Source organism: Ascidiella aspersa, chromosome 5 (genome assembly GCF_963924565.1).
Source record: "Ascidiella aspersa chromosome 5, kaAscAspe10.2, whole genome shotgun sequence".
NCBI classification, from domain to species: domain Eukaryota; kingdom Metazoa; phylum Chordata; class Ascidiacea; order Phlebobranchia; family Ascidiidae; genus Ascidiella; species Ascidiella aspersa.
In genome coordinates, this window is record NC_139451.1 from 20,753,981 (window position 1) to 20,771,937 (window position 17,957).

At 38.2% G+C, this 17,957-nt stretch overlaps 2 protein-coding genes across 2 annotated transcripts; one reads left to right on the forward strand and one right to left on the reverse strand.

The window, feature by feature from the left end:
• Positions 1–9,861: 9,861 nt before the first annotated feature.
• LOC146145334 (choline/ethanolamine transporter flvcr2b-like) lies at positions 9,862–11,304 on the forward strand. Its single transcript, XM_083390533.1, has one exon. It carries the CDS (start codon positions 9,862–9,864, stop codon positions 11,302–11,304), a length of 1,443 nt encoding a protein of 480 aa, XP_083246659.1.
• Positions 11,305–14,757: 3,453 nt separating this feature from the next.
• Positions 14,758–16,215, reverse strand: LOC146145335 (choline/ethanolamine transporter flvcr2a-like). Its single transcript, XM_083390534.1, has one exon. It carries the CDS (start codon positions 16,213–16,215, stop codon positions 14,758–14,760), a length of 1,458 nt encoding a protein of 485 aa, XP_083246660.1.
• Between the last annotated feature and the right edge of the window lie 1,742 nt (positions 16,216–17,957).

Consider the following 17,957-nt stretch of genomic DNA (forward strand, 5'->3'; position numbering starts at 1 on the left):
CTCGACCGCCATCATCCGTCATTTGTCTTCTCATCTCGGTTATTTTGTTTCAGAGCGAAAACTTTACTTCCCGAAAAACTCGAAAACGCAATTTACGGCGTTTGGTGTTATTCGCAAAGTTCAGGTTCAGGCAAAGAGGCGAGTTCGGTTCCGGACAAAAAATGGACGCCAAAATTTTTCGTCGCCGCCGACGCGATCTAGCGATCCAGAGCGGCAGAGTAAAAAAAGACGGGTGCATGCATTTAGGTGAAAAAAACTCGCCGCCCTAGACCGCACCTGACTGCTGCTAAACGACACAAATAAAAACACAAGAAAAATAGTGCAAAAAATATAAGGCGAGGCTACCGCGCGATCTTACCGATTGCTCGAAAACTTAGCTGTTTACAGCTGATGGGCATTACAAGAAAAAGGGCTGGTTAGCATAAAAAGCGTTCTGGCGTTAAACTTGGGACGTTGGATACAAGCTATACTGCAACGCGAGCGATGACTGTGGGGTATCTTCGCAAACATTACCTGTTACAAACAACAGTCTAAGCAAGTCGCCAGTGAAAAAAAGCGAGCGCATATGACTGGAACGAGTGCTCGGGCAGGGTAAGACAACTCGTTGCGTCCCACGGGGAACGGAGTAAAGCCTACTCGGTGATTCCACCGTGAATTTGCTTCTAAACCGTGATACAAAGGCGAAGTTTTACACATTGTGATTTAACGCGACCGGATCGAACTGGTTTCCAAGCGAATTTTCTTTTTTCAGCATTTTCAGGACCTAGTGGGGCGGGGAGGTGGGAAAGTGAGAAAGAAAATGCCAGAAAAAAGACCTTAAATCTTGCCTTTGAGGCAAAAACTAAGCGAAACCTGCACAGCAATTCTTTCCTGACATACTACCTCGAAAACCAGTGTCTACGGGGACCAGTCATAGCGCTCAAAAATAGTCAAACAAAAACCCTAGAGCTCACAATATTTGGGGAAACAAGTAGCTACAACGAAGTTTAAGGACGGCGCCTGTCACGCGCAGAGGGACCTAACTAAAATCGTAGACACCATCCTTTACATAGAGACGTGAACCCAGGAGCGTGAAAAACATTTTTTTTAACTAAAGGCAATCAGGAGGTGGTAAGCTAGCACGCAAAACCTTACGTTTTATGGGCGCCACACTCAACTATTCGACCTTGCGTTGACCTTGGAGATCGCCCAGCACCCACTGTAGGTTATAAGTGTGTATCTAAATGCCACCCTATTTATTGAAAGGGTGCCACGCTAAGGGGTGTCCTAACTATGAAGTCCGGCTGTCAAGTGGCACCCAGCTTGTTGCACCGTCTCAAGTAAACCAAAGTCCCCTGCCACGACCTTGGTTTACCGTCGACGGTTATCTGAAAAGCAAGGTGCGAGGTTAGCAATTTAGGCCTAGGACCCCACAGTCAAACGCCTGCGCGCGCGGTAGCCTCTATATGTATACGGCACTTTTTAGATAGCTTGATGTCGACATCTCGTCGATGTCATCCGTCGTACGAAGAGCGGCGAAGTCTTTGTAGTCGGGCGTTTGTCTTGCTCCAGGCTTTTCTTTCATCCGTAATCCGTAAAGTGTAATAAGTAAATCCGTAATCCGTGTTTTGTGTTCCATGTTCCGCTTTTGTCCATCCATGACGCGATTCCTTCTTTATTCCGTCGTCAACCAGCCAGTTCCCCGAAACGCCGCCGAAGACAAATCAGCATAAAAATCTGAGAAAAGAGAACATGCGTTTTCAGCTTCTGGAGACAAAACGAAATTACACGCGCTTTTAAAAATTTCCAAACCATAACATTTTAAGGCGCAATAATACGAAAACCTTTATGCCCACCTTATGTCACTGAATGCCTTCGCATTTGAGTGTGCTTCTTATAAAGTTTTTTTCTTTGGTTTGATATTCGTTTCTGTGCAACAATGGAATTAGGGTTAATGTATATAAAAACAACTTTACCCTATTACGTATCTCTATAGCGGGGGTTCTGTACCAGGGGTACGTATACCCCTTGGTGGTACGAAGCAACAAAACAGGAGGTACGACATGCAGTGTGAAATTATGCGCTATTTAGGCATATCTGTGAAGAATGCGTTATTTACGAAAAGCAACAACAAAAAAGCCATTGATCGTTTGTATGTTGTTAATATTCTTGAAACTACTAGACTGTTTGCATGCATTCAACAAGTAATTATAAATACATAAAATTTCATGAAAACTTGGGTATACGAGCGCTAAAAAGGTTTTAAGAAACACTACTCTATAGTAAATGGTTTTAATGCGTATTTTTATGTTTTGTTATTCATTATTGATGAGGAATTGTCCGCGAAAAAAACATCTAACCTTGTTTTGCGTGAAGCGGGTCTTTTTTGGCAAGCGAAGCTGGGATCCGGCCGACCGACAACTTCCATTTTCCAGGGCGAACTCGTATGTTTATGGTAGTTAAATGACGTCATAACAAAGGACATCACAATTGTTTATTCCAAATTGTTCGACTTCATTGTTCTAGGCTACTGATGCTGCTCTTGGGGACTGCTAACAAACAAAAATAATAGAAATTAATAAGTTCTATGTAAATAATGAATATGTGTGATAAGAGCATCCTGAAGTATTTTTTTAAATCCTAATCTTGACAAATAAATAATTATAAACTCATTAAACGAACCGATTATCTTCGACAATTAATGTGGTTTCGGCGATTCCATCTTCTCTGTATACAGGCTGATTTCCCCGAATGCCGTCAAAGACAAGTCCGCTGTGGAATCTAAAAAAGGGAATGCATCGACAACCAATGGTCCCAAACTAGATCAAAAAACGGTAATGAAAAGTGAAAAGTAAAAACACTATTTTATTTACCATTATTGTGAAATGCCTTCAGGCTTCATAGTTCAAATGTACTTCTTTTTTCAGTTTGCGTTGCTCGATTCGACTGTTATTCCTATAAAGTGCACGTTAGGGTAAATACAGAAAAATCAAATTAAAGAATCTAAACAAATGCATCACGGTTCCGTACTCACATTGGTTTATATGAAGCGCCGCGCTTCTTGCAACAAATTAGGAATACAGCTTCTGTATCAGACGCCTCATGCCGGACGCTTGATGACGTATATGTAACAGCTTTGAAATGTTTTACGCCATAAAGTTGTGAGTCACAAAAATGTTTACGAACAGTCCACCAGCTTTAAGATTATATCGAAGGGCATTCTCAAAATGTACTTCGGTATTTTCCAAAGTGAAAAGTTTTTCACCCTTAAGGTTATTTAAGCTGCGGTTTCTAGACAACACTGATTAACCAAACAACGCAAGTTCACCAAATTAACACTTGGTGACCAATTGCTAGAATCACCCTAAAAATTAACACTTCGTGACAAATTGCTAGATATCACCCTATAGATGAATATGGGTGACCAATTTCTAGGTATCACCCTAAAAACGAACATGGGTGACCAATTTCTAGGTATCACCCTAAAAACGAACATGGGTGACCAATTTTTAGATATCGCACAAAAACATTTATGGGTGACCAACTGCTAGATATCACCCTAATAATAATTATGGTTGACCAATTGCTAGATAACACCACAAAAACGAACATGGGTGACCAGTTGCTAGATATCACCAAAAAACGAACATGGGTGACCAATTTCTAGTTATCACCCAAAAACGAGCATGGGTGACCAATTTCTAGATATCGCCCAAAACATTTATGGGTGACCAACTGCTAGATATCACTCTAAAAATGAACATGGGTGACCAACTGCTAGATATCACCCTTTAAACATTTATGGGTGACCAACTGCTAGATATCACCCTAATCATAATTATGGGTGACCAATTGCTAGATATCACCACAAAAACGAACATGGGTGACCAATTTCTAAATATCACCCTAAAACGAACAAGGGTGACCAAAAAACGAACTTGGGTGACCAATTTTTAGATATAGCCCAAAAACATTTATGGATGACCAACTGCTAGATATCACCCTAATAATAATTATGGGTGAACAATTGCTAGATATCACCACAAAAACGAACATGGGTGACCAATTGCTAGATATCACCACAAAAACGAACATGGGTGACCACTTGCTAGATATCACCGAAAAACGAACATGGGTGACCAGTTTTTAGATATAGCGCAAAAACATTTATGGATGACCAACTGCTAGATATCACCCTAATAATAATTATGGGTGACCAATTGCTAGATATCACCACAAAAACGAACATGGGTGACCACTTGCTAGATATCACCAAAAAACGAATATGGGTGACCAACTGCTAGATATCACTCTAAAAATGAACATGGGTGACCAACTGCTAGATATCACTCTAAAAATGAACATGGGTGACCAACTGCTAGATATCACCCTATAAACAATTATGGGTGACCAACTGCTAGATATCGTCCTATAAACAATTATGGGTGACCAATTGCTAGATATCACCCCAAAACAATTATGGGTGACCAATTGCTAGATATCACCCCAAAAACAATTCTGGGTGACCAATTGTTAGATATCCCCCAAAACACGGTGAGTGGCATAATTTTAGACATTAATAAATTTGGCATTACGTTGGAAATGTTAAAAAACCGAGGTTTCTAAAAATATTGGAAATTAGCCTGCCTCTCCAACTTGTAGGCTACCTTTTTAATTTTGAAACTTTGCTTTACGCCTAAATGCTACTCGGATTGCCACTGACTGATCAAAATTGTATTTGCATCTACTACATTTATTCTTTGAGATTTTAAACAAGATCTAGTCGTTTCTATTCTGTCTCTTAGCTTAGTAATACTAAATAACGCCTTTGCTTTATGTTTAAATACAGGGCTAAAGTAAACTCAATACTTCTATTCTGCATCGACTTCCATGTAGTATCAAGAGGACGATTTCATTTGTAAATCACGCACGTATACTTTACAAGACATCTAAACGCTGAGTTGAACTATAATAACACTGGAACTTCGAATGCGTATCACAAAACAAAATACACGCGTACCATTTACACAGTGGGGTCAGTCTATATGCCACCCGGAAAATTATCTCTTGCGAGACCCAATGACCACCCATGGAAAGTCCCTACCCAGGCCTTGACCCCACAAACGCACGAGACCACATCACAAACAAATCAAAAATCACATACGCACCAAAAATGGCTGAATAACTTACAATCTTGCATCTGCAATTACTCATTGAACTGATACTAGAATACGTGACTACAGCGAAAATCGTCTTCAATCAAATACATTGAAAGCCGATAACAGTTAATCTGAACTAAAGTGTCGTTAAACCGGTCCTTGTAACTCTTTGATACCTGCTTTTTATTTTGTTTTCTTGAACTGAAATACTTGTGAGCGACTCGCTTTAGCTTTAAAAGTTTTTAATTTTTAACTTTTCTTGAAAATTGTTTCTGTAAATTTAAGGTTTTCTTGAAATGTTTCTGTAAATTTAAAAACTTGTTTCACTAAATGCTTTATTAATACTGCGCCATATAATACCTTGCTTCTTATCTATAATAACTTCGCTCCTCACAACTCAACCTGCCGTTCCAAGTGTAAAACTTATCTGGCAGAGAAACCAGGCTTTCCGGCAATGCGGCGCGCGCAGTATTCCAGAACACATAATCAAGAATTTCGCGCGGCGCGTAATTTCTTAATTGGATTTCGCCAGTTTTAAGGAAGCAGTAGAAAATACTGCAGCAATTTTCCATGGCTTAGTCTGCAGAACAATCCGTCAAATTTATCCCTTATTACATCTTTTCAACAACTAAAAACTAGTTTAGGTTGCACAGTATTTTTTACGGTTAAGTTATTTTAGTGTGCGAACTAATTTAGGATTTAAAGATCGATTTTTTTCTAAAAAAACAAACCGCGGAAGAATTACCGGGAAACCGTCTGAAGGATCATGACATCAGATTGGGCAGTGTGATTGGTTGGTTGCCTTATGCCAGGGGTCGACAATCTTTTTTGCTCTGCGGACCGGTTTAAAACTGAAATTTTGTCGCGGACCGGCCTTAAAAACAATAACGAATGTTCAGTAAAGGAAATATGTCACAAATTTTTTAATGCGAAATTTATGCTTGTTTTTTTTAAAAGATGCTCCCATATAGGAATTCTTGACTGAAACCCGCGGGCGGCATCCGACCCGCCAAGCCCGTAGCTCATTTCAATAAAACCTTAAGGTCTTTAAGTTTTTCTTAGATTATACTTGTGTGCCATTAAATTACACTTGTATACCATTATTACCAATTCCTACTCCTACTAGCTTGTCAAAATAAGGATATTTAAAGCATTCTTTCAAAAGAAGTTAAATGTTGTATAACATATAATAATGTATTTCAGATCTCATTTTGACAGGCCCTACACGAAACTTTCTTTAGTTACGTAATTTAAAAACTAAAAAAATAATGGCAATATAAAAAGTACGAACCACAGACCGACACCTAAAAAGTATAGAATAAGTATAGCCTACGTACCTAAGGCTTGCCAGAATAACTTTTTTTGATATCAAAAATATTGCCTTTTATCAACGTGATTTATGTCAGAAAAATCAGTAGGATTTTTGGGTTTCTCTTTCATTTTTATAGAGTCAAACTAAAATAATAGAGGCTAAAACTTCCTAAAAGTAATTAAAATGCATACGTTTTTTCGTAACCTTTCCTGCTTAAATATCAAAATATTAAATCATTTTATTGGGGGACATTGCTTATAAACATTGTTTGCTTGAGTCTTTTGCATATTCTACTGAACTTTACGATGAGCACGTTTAAATTAAAACAAACATCATATTTTAGCTCATCTTTCGATATTTTGTAAGTCCTAGCAGTTTTTGTAATAATAGTATGCATTTTGGGATGTTGTGAACGTGCTATGTAACTCATATGGCCACAGCAATCAAGTTGTTTTAAACCTCACGAGGGCGTGATACTATTTCTGATTTTTTATCATACCAATTAACCATGGGAGTACATTTAAACGAAAGTGAATGTATTTCATATAATTATTTGTGACATTTTCCAAGATTTTACCTACAGTCCGTGTTTAAACAAAATTTTAATCTGGCAACCCTGCTACGGACCGGTATAAAACTCCTTGCGGACCGGTGGTTGCCGACCACTGCCTTATGCAATGTCCCGCACCTTTCTTTACCAGAAACAGCTAAAAATGTCAGACAAGCAATTGTCGTCTCGGTATTCAATGTTGGATAAATGTTTCGTCGTCCTTAAAGCATTTTAATGGAGGAAGATGCAATAAAATATTTGTTTTACGATAGAGAAGACTCAGCTGATGTAACGCAGCTGATGCAATTTGTACATACAACGTGATCCTGGTAACTTTTAGAATATTGTTAATAGGCGCTAGTAAGTCACCCATAAATGTTTTTGGACGATATCTAAGAAATTGGTCACCCATGTTCGTTTTTAGTTTGATATTTAGCAATTGGTCACCCATGTTCGTTTTTAGGTTGATATTTAGCAATTGGTCACCCATGTTCGTTTTTAGGGTGATATCTAGCAATTGGTTACCCAAGTTTGGTATGTTTTTCGGTGAAACTTTTTTCAAAAATGACTCTTTTTTTATTTTTTTATTTTAAGTTATTACAGTTCCTAACATCATCGATTTTGTTCACATGACTTCAAAAATGCAATAGGGCGTGTAAGTCACATTTTGTTGTTTTTGTTATGATTTATAGTTTTATTTTGTCGCGTATTGATTTTTCGCTCATCTTGTTTTTTCTTTCTTCCAAACATAAACTTTCTAATATTGTTTTATTATATAGTAATTCCGCGTTAAAATGGTAGCTTCTTAAAAAGAGTTAAAGACTAGTCCATTTTTTGTCACAATAACCCAAAATGCATATAAAGAAGATATACTGGCTGCAAGCCTTGTAAGTTACCCATATATCAGTTAAAAATGCATTTCATGCAATTTCAACAAATATGAATGAACATAGTTATAAAAACAATGAAACTAGTAAAACAACACCTCTATTTTCTTTAGATTGACATTTGTAAAAACGCCTACTAAAATGTTGTTGTGTGAAAATGATAGCTATTATTGGCTGCTTCAAAACATAATTAAAAATTGGCGCTACCTATTTGCACGTCGACGTAATCGCCAAGTCCCGACTCAGGCAACGTCCCATCAGGCAACGTCCCGGGCAACCTTCCCCTACGTAATCTCCCTATTTATGCGCTGTTATGATTGGCGACTGTGTGGTTTTTGCGACAAGCTGAATTGTATGCCCATATGGGTTTTGACTTGTTGAAAGACATCCGGACCCTGTAAAACAGGACATTGTAAATTTTTAAGTATAGGCACCGGTCATCTGTAAATTCTACAGCCAAATTTATATTCCTTGGTTTCTGTATTTTACCGCGCCCATTTTATCACTGTTATCATGATTTGGTCTTTTTTACCAAACGAAAATGGTCGTTGCTTATTTTGCGTCGGACCTTTAGGGAATATATTTCTTGCGTTCTTTTTGTATGTTTTTTTATCGCGTTCTTGTGCATATTTGTGCTTCGCAAAGTAACTTTAATGCGAAGTAAATGGTTGATCAATGGTACGATTTACTTTTCAGTTGTTTTCTTAACCTGGACGTTAGCTGCCGACGTACAGTTTGTGGTTAAACTATTCCATATTAGAGTGACATAATAACTTAGAAAAATATTCAATCAAAATTTCAAAACTTATTAGCCAATGTGTTCCTCAGAAGGTTAGCCGTTGTTATTCGCAATAACATCGTTTTACCACTTGTTTGTGCTTTTTTGCAATAGATGTCTGTTGTACATCTATATAGAACGCTCTGAAGTGCTCGCCATTATTATATATTTTTATTGAGTTTGGTAGTTTGCACTCAAGCTTTTAATATAGACCAAAATTCCTAATAGGTTTTATTACGTTATTGCCAACATAATACAAAATTAAATGCATCAAATATATCCGAATCAAAAAGGAAACAAGATTATTAAAAGCGTTTTTTTTTGTGAACGTTTCCTGATATCGGCATACATATTTTATGTCATTTTATATTTACTTCCAACATTTAAATTCGGAAGAATTTTCCGCTACGTCAACCAGTGAAATAACGTTTTCGAAGCAGTGATACAAATTGGTTTTATCAATAAAGAACTAAGTGTTTTTGCGTGCCTATATCGGTAGCATCTTGACGATTTTAAAAACAGATTTCTATCTTAAATACATGTATGTTTGACTGAAGTTAAATGAAGACCAGAAGATAAAAGGTAACTTTAATTGGTCGTTAAAAATTCAAGAAGCATTCAGCGGAAAGCGATAAAAACAGGATTGTTTAATAGTCACTAAGGTGCAGTGGTTCTTATATTGTGCACTGCAAAAGATTCTCTAAGTCTAGTGTGTTCGTGATAGTGCAAAAAACTATTTACCCCCTTAAGAAAGGCTGGCTTAAATCATTTAGGTCCAAGTTAGCCAAACGAATTGTGCCAGATCAAGTTATTTTAACGAATAAAGTAACGTCATGTCCTGCCTATAAAAAATATCCGTGTCTTTCTAGGTGCACTTAAAAATTGAACAGTTTTAACATTGTTGAGCGCTCTGGCAGTATTCGAAGCCCTATTGGGCAATTTAAACCTCATCTGTAATTTTAAACAAGCACAAAGATCGCAATTTTGTTCAATCAACCGCTTAACGGAATAATCTTTCGAATGAGTCAAGTGCAAGCGTCAAGTCAAGTAGCTTTTTTTCAAAAAAATCAAATGACGTGCTATACATAACGTTTTTGTTTGCGATACCTATATCTTTATTTTTTGCTTACAGTTGTGGAAAGGTTGTTGTTACAGCACTAAACAAGTAAGCTAACTTGAGCAACTCTGCACAGAAAATGCTAGAAACCCAGCTTTATCCACTGAGATGGCTTATTTTGGTGGTGATCGCAGTTTTGCAAGTTATGTGTGCGTTCAGCTTTTCCTATGGCCAAGTAAACAACGTCTACGTGGCCTACTTCAACGTAAGCTACGAGACAGTGGACTGGATGATGAACAGCGCTTTCCTTGGTTCTTCGCTGGTGTCTCCCCTCCTTATTTGGGCAAGCGGAAACGGAGTACTAAAGTTTCGACGCCTTCTCATTATAGGATCAGGCTGTGTTATGTTTTGTTACTTACTCAACGGATTGGCGGCAAGATATCGTCACATCTTCTCGCTAGCGCTAATCGGACAAATCGCGATCGGTGTGGCAATCGTTGTTATGGATACCATCACGGGCGTGTTCGCCGTACAGTGGTTCCCGAACCATCAAGTAGGAACAGCAATCGGGGTAAGCTTAATGGGGTTCTATGGTGGGGGTATTATCAGTTCGTTCCTTTTTACAAATCTCCTTAAACCGCCATTTTCTGGTGTAAACGAATCCAACGCAGACAGCAACTTTACTGCAGCATTAGTCAGTGATAGTTGGATATCGTCGATCGCTCACAAGTTCATTGCAATCGACTTTTCTTGCTTTGCGATGTCCGTGATCATACTCTTGTTTGTGTGTGTCTTTGTATCCGACACCCCGCCGTTGCCGCCGACAATAGCTCAAGCCCTGAAGCGGCAATTACAAGAAGGCGACGTCTTGAAACCTAAACCCACAATCTTAAAGCAGACCAAATATCTCTTCACGGATAAGGTTTATTTGGATTTGACTTTTTTCTTCACTGTCACTCTTTTGACGTTTGACTTACAGCTGGCGTTCCTCGGCGAAATCGTGCGAAGATTTGCAAACGACCTTGGTAAAATAGTAGATCCAGATGTTTTGAGCGGTTACCTTATCGTGTTGAATTCGGCGGGTAGCCTCTTGGGGAACTTCGTAGCTGGCAGAGTAATCGACAAAACAGACCGCCACTTACTCATGACTAGAATCGCCAGTGGTTGCGCTTTCTGCGCAAGTCTAAGCCTCTTCGTCGGCTTTCGTTACGCACTCCCGGGCGTTCTTTTGGCAGGTAACTCGCTACTGGGTCTTTTCACTGGTTTCTGCTTGGTTGGTGTTTTCGAATTGGTAACACAGCATACTTACCCGGCAGACGAGACGTTCGTCACTCTGTGGATGATCGCAGTGGACAGCTTCGTAGGATTGGTGTTGATTGTTTTCGGGCGTTTCATGCTATCCAGTCTGGGACCATACGGCGCGTTAGGCACAATAAGTGGCCTTTTGCTTGCTTCGGCTCTTACTATTTGCTTTACAAAGCCGTTAGACAAGCGAAGGTTAGCGGAAGAGCAGAGTTTAGACGACGAGCAAACGCATCTGATCCAGGACAATCTTAAAATCGACCACATGACGCATGGTTAGAGTCATCACTTCATGTAAAGGCAACATCCAAGGTTGTCGTAAAACGACGGGTGCTGTGCGATTCAGGTTATGCAATAAAGTCACATATTTTTCATCACTGTTTTCCAGCTTTCTATTTATTTTTTAAGTCATATTGCCGGAATAGTTGCCTCGAAGCCTATGGAATCTGTAAGCTCGGTTTTTTGGTGTTTTTTATGGTTTATACCAGTGCTTTTCAACCTTTCGCACTTTTTTATTTAAAAATTTCCATCCGCACTTTTTTATTTCGAAAAATCTCCATCCACACGAAACAAGCACAGTAGGTTTGTTACCTTTAGTTTTATTTGTGAAATAAGAATGAAAGGGTTTGTGTATAAAACTGTGTGCCTAAGCCTTGACCGATACATAAAATAAAATAGACAGCTTACGCAGCAATGAACCACTGAGAGACTGTATTACTGTAGACCTACCTGTAACGCATAGATGGGTGCAACAGCTTATTTGATTACTGTATTACACATAAAAAAAATAATAATATGCATCATTTTCATCCGCACATTCATCCGCACGGTGTTGGTCTTCCGCATTACAACTTTTTTTCATTTGCACAAGTGCGTACCACCCCATAGATAGAAAAGCACTAGTTTATACAATAAAACAGTTATTTCAGGCAAAGGAGTTTTTTAGTTTTTTTGGTGTTTTTTGTAATTTGAGGTTAAGTTTGTAATGTACTGATTTACACAAAGAATAAGTTTAATGACTTTGTACTAGTCCACGATAAAGATAGCCTAATCAAGATTATCAAATGCTTATATTTGCATTGTAACAACAATACAGAATCTGTTACTTTTATCTAAACCATGGATTTTCAACCTTTTTTTGCTCATGGCCCACTAAATTAGTAAAAAAATGGCGTTGGCCCATTATTAACTTTTAATGAAAAACACTAAGTTTCAACAACACAATAAATTATTAAAGCTTGTACATTATTTCAAATGTGTTACGTCCCCAATACTTAAATGGCGAGCCCCATGCGAGTAGCTCAATACATGAAGTGGGGAAGCAAATATCAAGGGCAGCCATTAGAAAAGGAGCAGTCCATAATGAAATGCGCCGAAGCCGCCGAACATTTTACGTATTACATTCCTTTATCTTCTGATTTTGCGGTTTTTGCAGATTTTCTGAAAACCTTTGAAGCCAATCAAAGTCCGAAAAATTGTACATTTCTCGCGTAAATTCGACTGATTAAAAAGTAAAAATTGAAACATAAGTAACACACCTACGGGAACGTCACGGCACACCGGTTGCGGAGCAGTGGGAGCACTGTCCTAAACCAGTCAAAATTACTGCTCGCAAACAAAACAATAAACGTAACAAAGAATAATACGCAAGTAAGGCGCTTGCTATGTTTGAACAACCTTCTCGGCATCCGTACCACACGTTGGGTGGCAAGAAATCTAACATATTGTAAAAAGGAAATAATGTCACAAAGATAACAATAGGTCGAGGTGTTTGGTATTTATCTTTTGGACTCTTTTGTGTTCATAGTGACATGATTTCTGATAATCGCTTTATGCGCCAAGCTCTGTGGCCCACTGAAAACAGCGCCATGGCTCAGTAGTGGGTTGAAAACCCATAGGTTGAAAACCTCTGATCTAGGCCTTATAAGCTATCGGATTAAGGTCGTAACACTTTTTACTCACTAATATGTATATAAAGTTTACCCGCAACTTAAATAACACTTTATCAGATCTAAAAATTGCCTTTGGTTTTGTTCTATTACAATGAGTTTAAAGGTTTTTCTTAGGTGTTAGTTTTCTTAGGTGTTAGTAAGACATAATAGTACACCGAGGGCACATTTTTTGTTATAATGGCATAACTGAATGTTTGACGCCTTAAAACCAAACTTAACATGGGTACGATTAACCAAATCTTATTTATGTGTTATATTTAAGACAGCTGGGCAGTTTGGACATTTGGTTAAGTATGTTGTGTTGATTAAACACTTTCAATTTATACTAAGGGAAAAATAACAACCAACATCAATGTACGAGGCTTGACGCGAAATCGTACGCGAAGCGTGCCCTGTGGTGAAGTCTTTACCGCTCTGAAAATAATTTTGACAATCGAGGAAAACGCACGCATAGCAGTTAAAAACAAGGCATATTTGTGCTGAATGATAATTTGAACAGTATTCTACTCCACGTATTAATATAGTAAGGGCACTTTAAAATACTGTATGTATTTCGCAAAACAACGCACAGTCGTTTTGAATAAGTCGCTGTTTTTGGACATGTTGCGAGTGAAAAGCATAAACAAAACGTCACGAGCGATATCTCTGAAATCTTATTGAAAACGACCAAACAGAATTTTAGCCGGTTAATAATAAAATAATATATGTACGTAGTCACCCTAGGACAGTGCTTTTTAAACTTTTTTTAGTTATGTTCACCCCTAGCATCTATTTCCAGATTTTATTCACCCTTGCCTCATGATATGATAAAACTATCTTTTCTATATATAACAGCACACCCGGAATATCCGCCCTGCTCGCAAGCTATTATCCATTTCTGAAGGTTCACCTTTATTCACACCCCTTTTGGTTGGTTCACCCTTGCAAAAATGTTATTCACCCTGGGGTGAACCATTCACCTGATTAAGAAACACTGCTCTAGGGGGGCGAGGGCCACACTTATCTATTGATTCATTTTTAGCTCACCTCTCTAAGTTCAAAGTTCACCAAGATAAACGCGTTACATGTTTCTTCTGCTTGATGCAAACCTATGTCATGTTTTTGTACTGCCACATGTCTGACAATAAGTTGACATGCCAAATAATACGATGGGTTTCCGAAAATACAATTGTCTTAAAAAACGTTTTCGTGATATAGAACTATATGCTTCAGGTTTTTGCAAAACCGTTTCGTCAGGGGTTTGTTTTATTTACAGTTGATCGCTTTGGTTCTGGTTTTAACCTGTAAAACAAAACATCTTGGTATTTGTTTGGCATTTTCATCAATGTGAATTACTGATTGTGAGTATAGTTTAACCTAAAGCACCCGATATGTATTGGCTCTTTATCAATCTTGTGCAAGGCGTATTAGTTTTTTTGCATTTAAATAATAAAATCAATACTAGAATAGGGTTTGCAAACCCCTGATCGGTAGTGGGACATGGCACAGGGTTCGGGAGACCTCAAGCATGTGCAATCAACTACCGCGAGTGGAACCCAAATTTGTGTTTCTCATTATGTGTTCAACGACTTTACGCAAACATGAGCAAGTCGTCAAAATAATTGGCAGTTTATTAATAGACGGTCACCAACTACGTTTTGTAACACCAAACAATCAACAATATAAGGTGCGAGTTTTGCTCTCGGTGGAGAACTTAATAGTGACAAAACATTGCTATTTAAGTTGCATCCTATATAACATACTGAATGTTTGTTGCAGTTCATGGCGCAGGTTGTCTAACATCAATTTAGAACCATCGAACTATGAATATTATCGGTAGATTTGAGATGGCCCTGAACTAGAAATGTTTGCTCGTCGTCTGCAGTTTCCTCTCCCGCTTTTCGTCGCTTATTTATCGGCTTAATAATGCAGATGATAAACACTGACACGAACAAAAGGCCACTGATAAAGCCAAGTGCGCCGAAAGGTCCCAGGCTGGATAGCATGCATCGCCCCAAAATCATAATAACTAAACCTACGAAGTTGTCGACGACGACCATCCACAGAGTGATGAACGTCTCGTCGGCCGGGTAAGTCTGCTGCGTTAACAGCTCATAAACGCCCACCAGGCAAATGCCAGTCGAAATGCCTAGGAGCGAATTGCTGGCAAAAATGACCAACAGCTGCGAGTAGCGAAAGCCTAGAATAAGGCTTAGACTTGCGCAAAAGGCGCTAACGCTGGCGATCCTGGTCATCAGCAAATAACGGTCGGTTTTGTCAATTACTTTGGCCGCTACGATGTTCCCGACCAGGCTACCAAATGTATTCGCCACAATCAGATAACCGCCTAAAACTTCTGGCTCTATCGACTCACCGAGATCATTTTTGAAGCTTCGCACGGTTTCGCTGAGAAACGCCAGCTCCAAATCGAACGTGTCAAGCATCACGGCGTAAAATAAAGTCAAAATCAAATAAACCTTGTCGCCAAATAGCTCTTTGGTTTGCTGCAGAATCGTCCGTTTAAGCTGGGAGTCTTCGTCAGCATTTTGTTGTCGCTTCAGGGCTTGGGATACCGTCGGCGCCAAAGGCGGGGTGTCGGGCACAACGGCACATACAAACAGCAATATTAAAGCTGCTGTCAAAAAGCAAGTAAAATCGATTGACATTAAAGTTCGACCAACCGATGATATCCAACGGTCGTCTATAAATGCCATTGTAAGGTTGCCTTCTGCTTTGGAAGCGTTCAGCACTGAAACGGGGGATTTCAGAAAGGTGGTAAAAATGAACGAACCGATGATACCCCCAGAGGAGTATCCCATTAGGTTTACCCCGATTGCTGTTCCTACTTGATGGTTCGGGAACCACTGTACGGCGAACACGCCCGCGATGGTATCCATAACAACGATTGCCACACCGATCGCGATTTGTCCGATTAGCGCGAGTGAAAAGACGTGTCGAAACCACGCCGCCAATCCGTTGAGCAAGTAGCAAAGCGTCACTGAGCCTGACCCCAAAATGAGGAAACGCCGAAACCTTAACTTATCCTTTCCGCTTGCCCAAATAAGGAGGGGGGACACCAGAGAAGATCCCAGAAATGCCCCGTTCATCATCCAGTCCACTGTTTCGTAGCTTACGTTGAAGTAGGCCACGTAGACGTTGTTGACTTGGCCGTAGGAAAAGCTGAACGCACACATAACTTGCAAAACTGCAATCACCACCAAAATAAGCCATCTCAGTGGATAAAGCTGGACTTCGAGCATTTTCTGTGCAGAGCTCAACAAATTAATTTTAAACCTTAATATTTAACAGACAAAAAATGACTAGCTTTGTAAAATTGCTTGAATATAAATAGTCTCTGTATCGTTTACAAAGAAAACATTCGGGACAACGTTCCTATCCTACAAAAATATTTATGCTTTCATTTCATATAAACGATTGTATAGCTCTATAAAGTGACATATACAGCGTACACTATGCACATGGTTTTATCGATAAGGTAGAACAATACAAAAACAAAAATGGTAGCTTAACGAATTGCAACGACCGTTAAACTGCTTTTCAAATGTTATTAATCTTAAAAAATGCGGTGAGGAAACGCCGAAAACTGCGGTACGTTGCTTGTTAATGGTTTGCTCAACCGGTCAATAAAACCTTACAGGCGCGACAGAGAATTAGACTCAGCTCAGAGGAAACGTAAAAATTATATCAAAAAAATATCTAGGTTATAATGCTAGAATAATATCGTTTATGGGATAACATAATGCTAGTATAATATCGTTTAAAGAATATAATATCGTTTATGGTTAGCCCTAAAGGTTTAACAACTTAACGCGATCTCATATAAATAATATACCGAGTCGAACGAAAAAAAACACTATTGAACTTATTCGATTAAACAAATTAATAGTGCCATTAAGGCGTGGATACCAAAATTTGCCATTTGTTAAGTCAATTTTTGGCATTTTTGGTTTTTACATGAGCAAACACAGGGTATTTTGCGTAGTATGGATTTTAAGTTCACTGGCCATCCAAGATTTTTTTATGGGGATCGCCACTGTCACCTTAAACATTACTAATATTTTAAGGTTTGCGCAAGTCATTTTAAATGGTCAATGAGCGTTTTTCTTTGAATACAGCAGATGTATTTAACTCACTTGTTATCTTGTAGTGTTGCAAATTTTGAAATGACTTAAGTCCCAGTTTTTCATTTTTAGAGCAATTCAACTTAAATCAAGTCATTGACATAAAAATAAAACCGTAAACTATAAAAATTGGCAAATTCGTCCGATTATAAGCAATAATTCAACAAAAAATAGCCCAAACGCTATTAAAAGCATGAAAACTGTTTTACGTACAAAAATAAAAACAAATAACCCAATTTTATTCGAAATTTTTTTATAAAAACACTCTATTTTAATCCAAGTCATTTAACAAAATGACTTAAGTCTAAGTCAAGTCATTCGTCCAAAAGACTTAAGTCAAATCAAGTCATATTGTTCAAAGGACTCATGTCAAGTCAAGTCATTTGAAAACAGTGACTTAAGCGTAGTTAAGTCAAGCCATTTTTCAGACATTGACTCATTTAAATATTGACTTGGTAATTACTACACTATATTGTCTTGTAGAAGACCTCTAAAACTAATTTATGCTTTAAGATATTATAGGACCTGCACAGAAATGTGCATCTTTTTTTTAGTATATTTGCTTCTCAAAACAAACAATATTGTTTATCAATCATTTCTGAGAAAAACATGCATTTTTTTTTAACTTTTACTTGCTTAGCATTTCTTTCTAACACCTGCTATCCTACATTAAATTAGCAAAGTATATTACATTCCTTGACTACTTTATTCTTACCAAATATGCAATCTCTACCTGAACACACACGCGCTTTATTAAATGACATAATTAACTTTATAAGATTCCACTAAAAATAATCAACTTTCAAAGTTATACGTCATAATTTACCTTATAGAGCTGTATATAACTTCTTCACAATTTA

Coding starts and splice junctions, on each gene's coding strand:
- LOC146145334 (XM_083390533.1), top strand. CDS start 9,862: ATGCTAGAAACCCAGCTTTATCCACTGAGATGGCTTATTTTGGTGGTG.
- LOC146145335 (XM_083390534.1), bottom strand. CDS start 16,215: ATGCTCGAAGTCCAGCTTTATCCACTGAGATGGCTTATTTTGGTGGTG.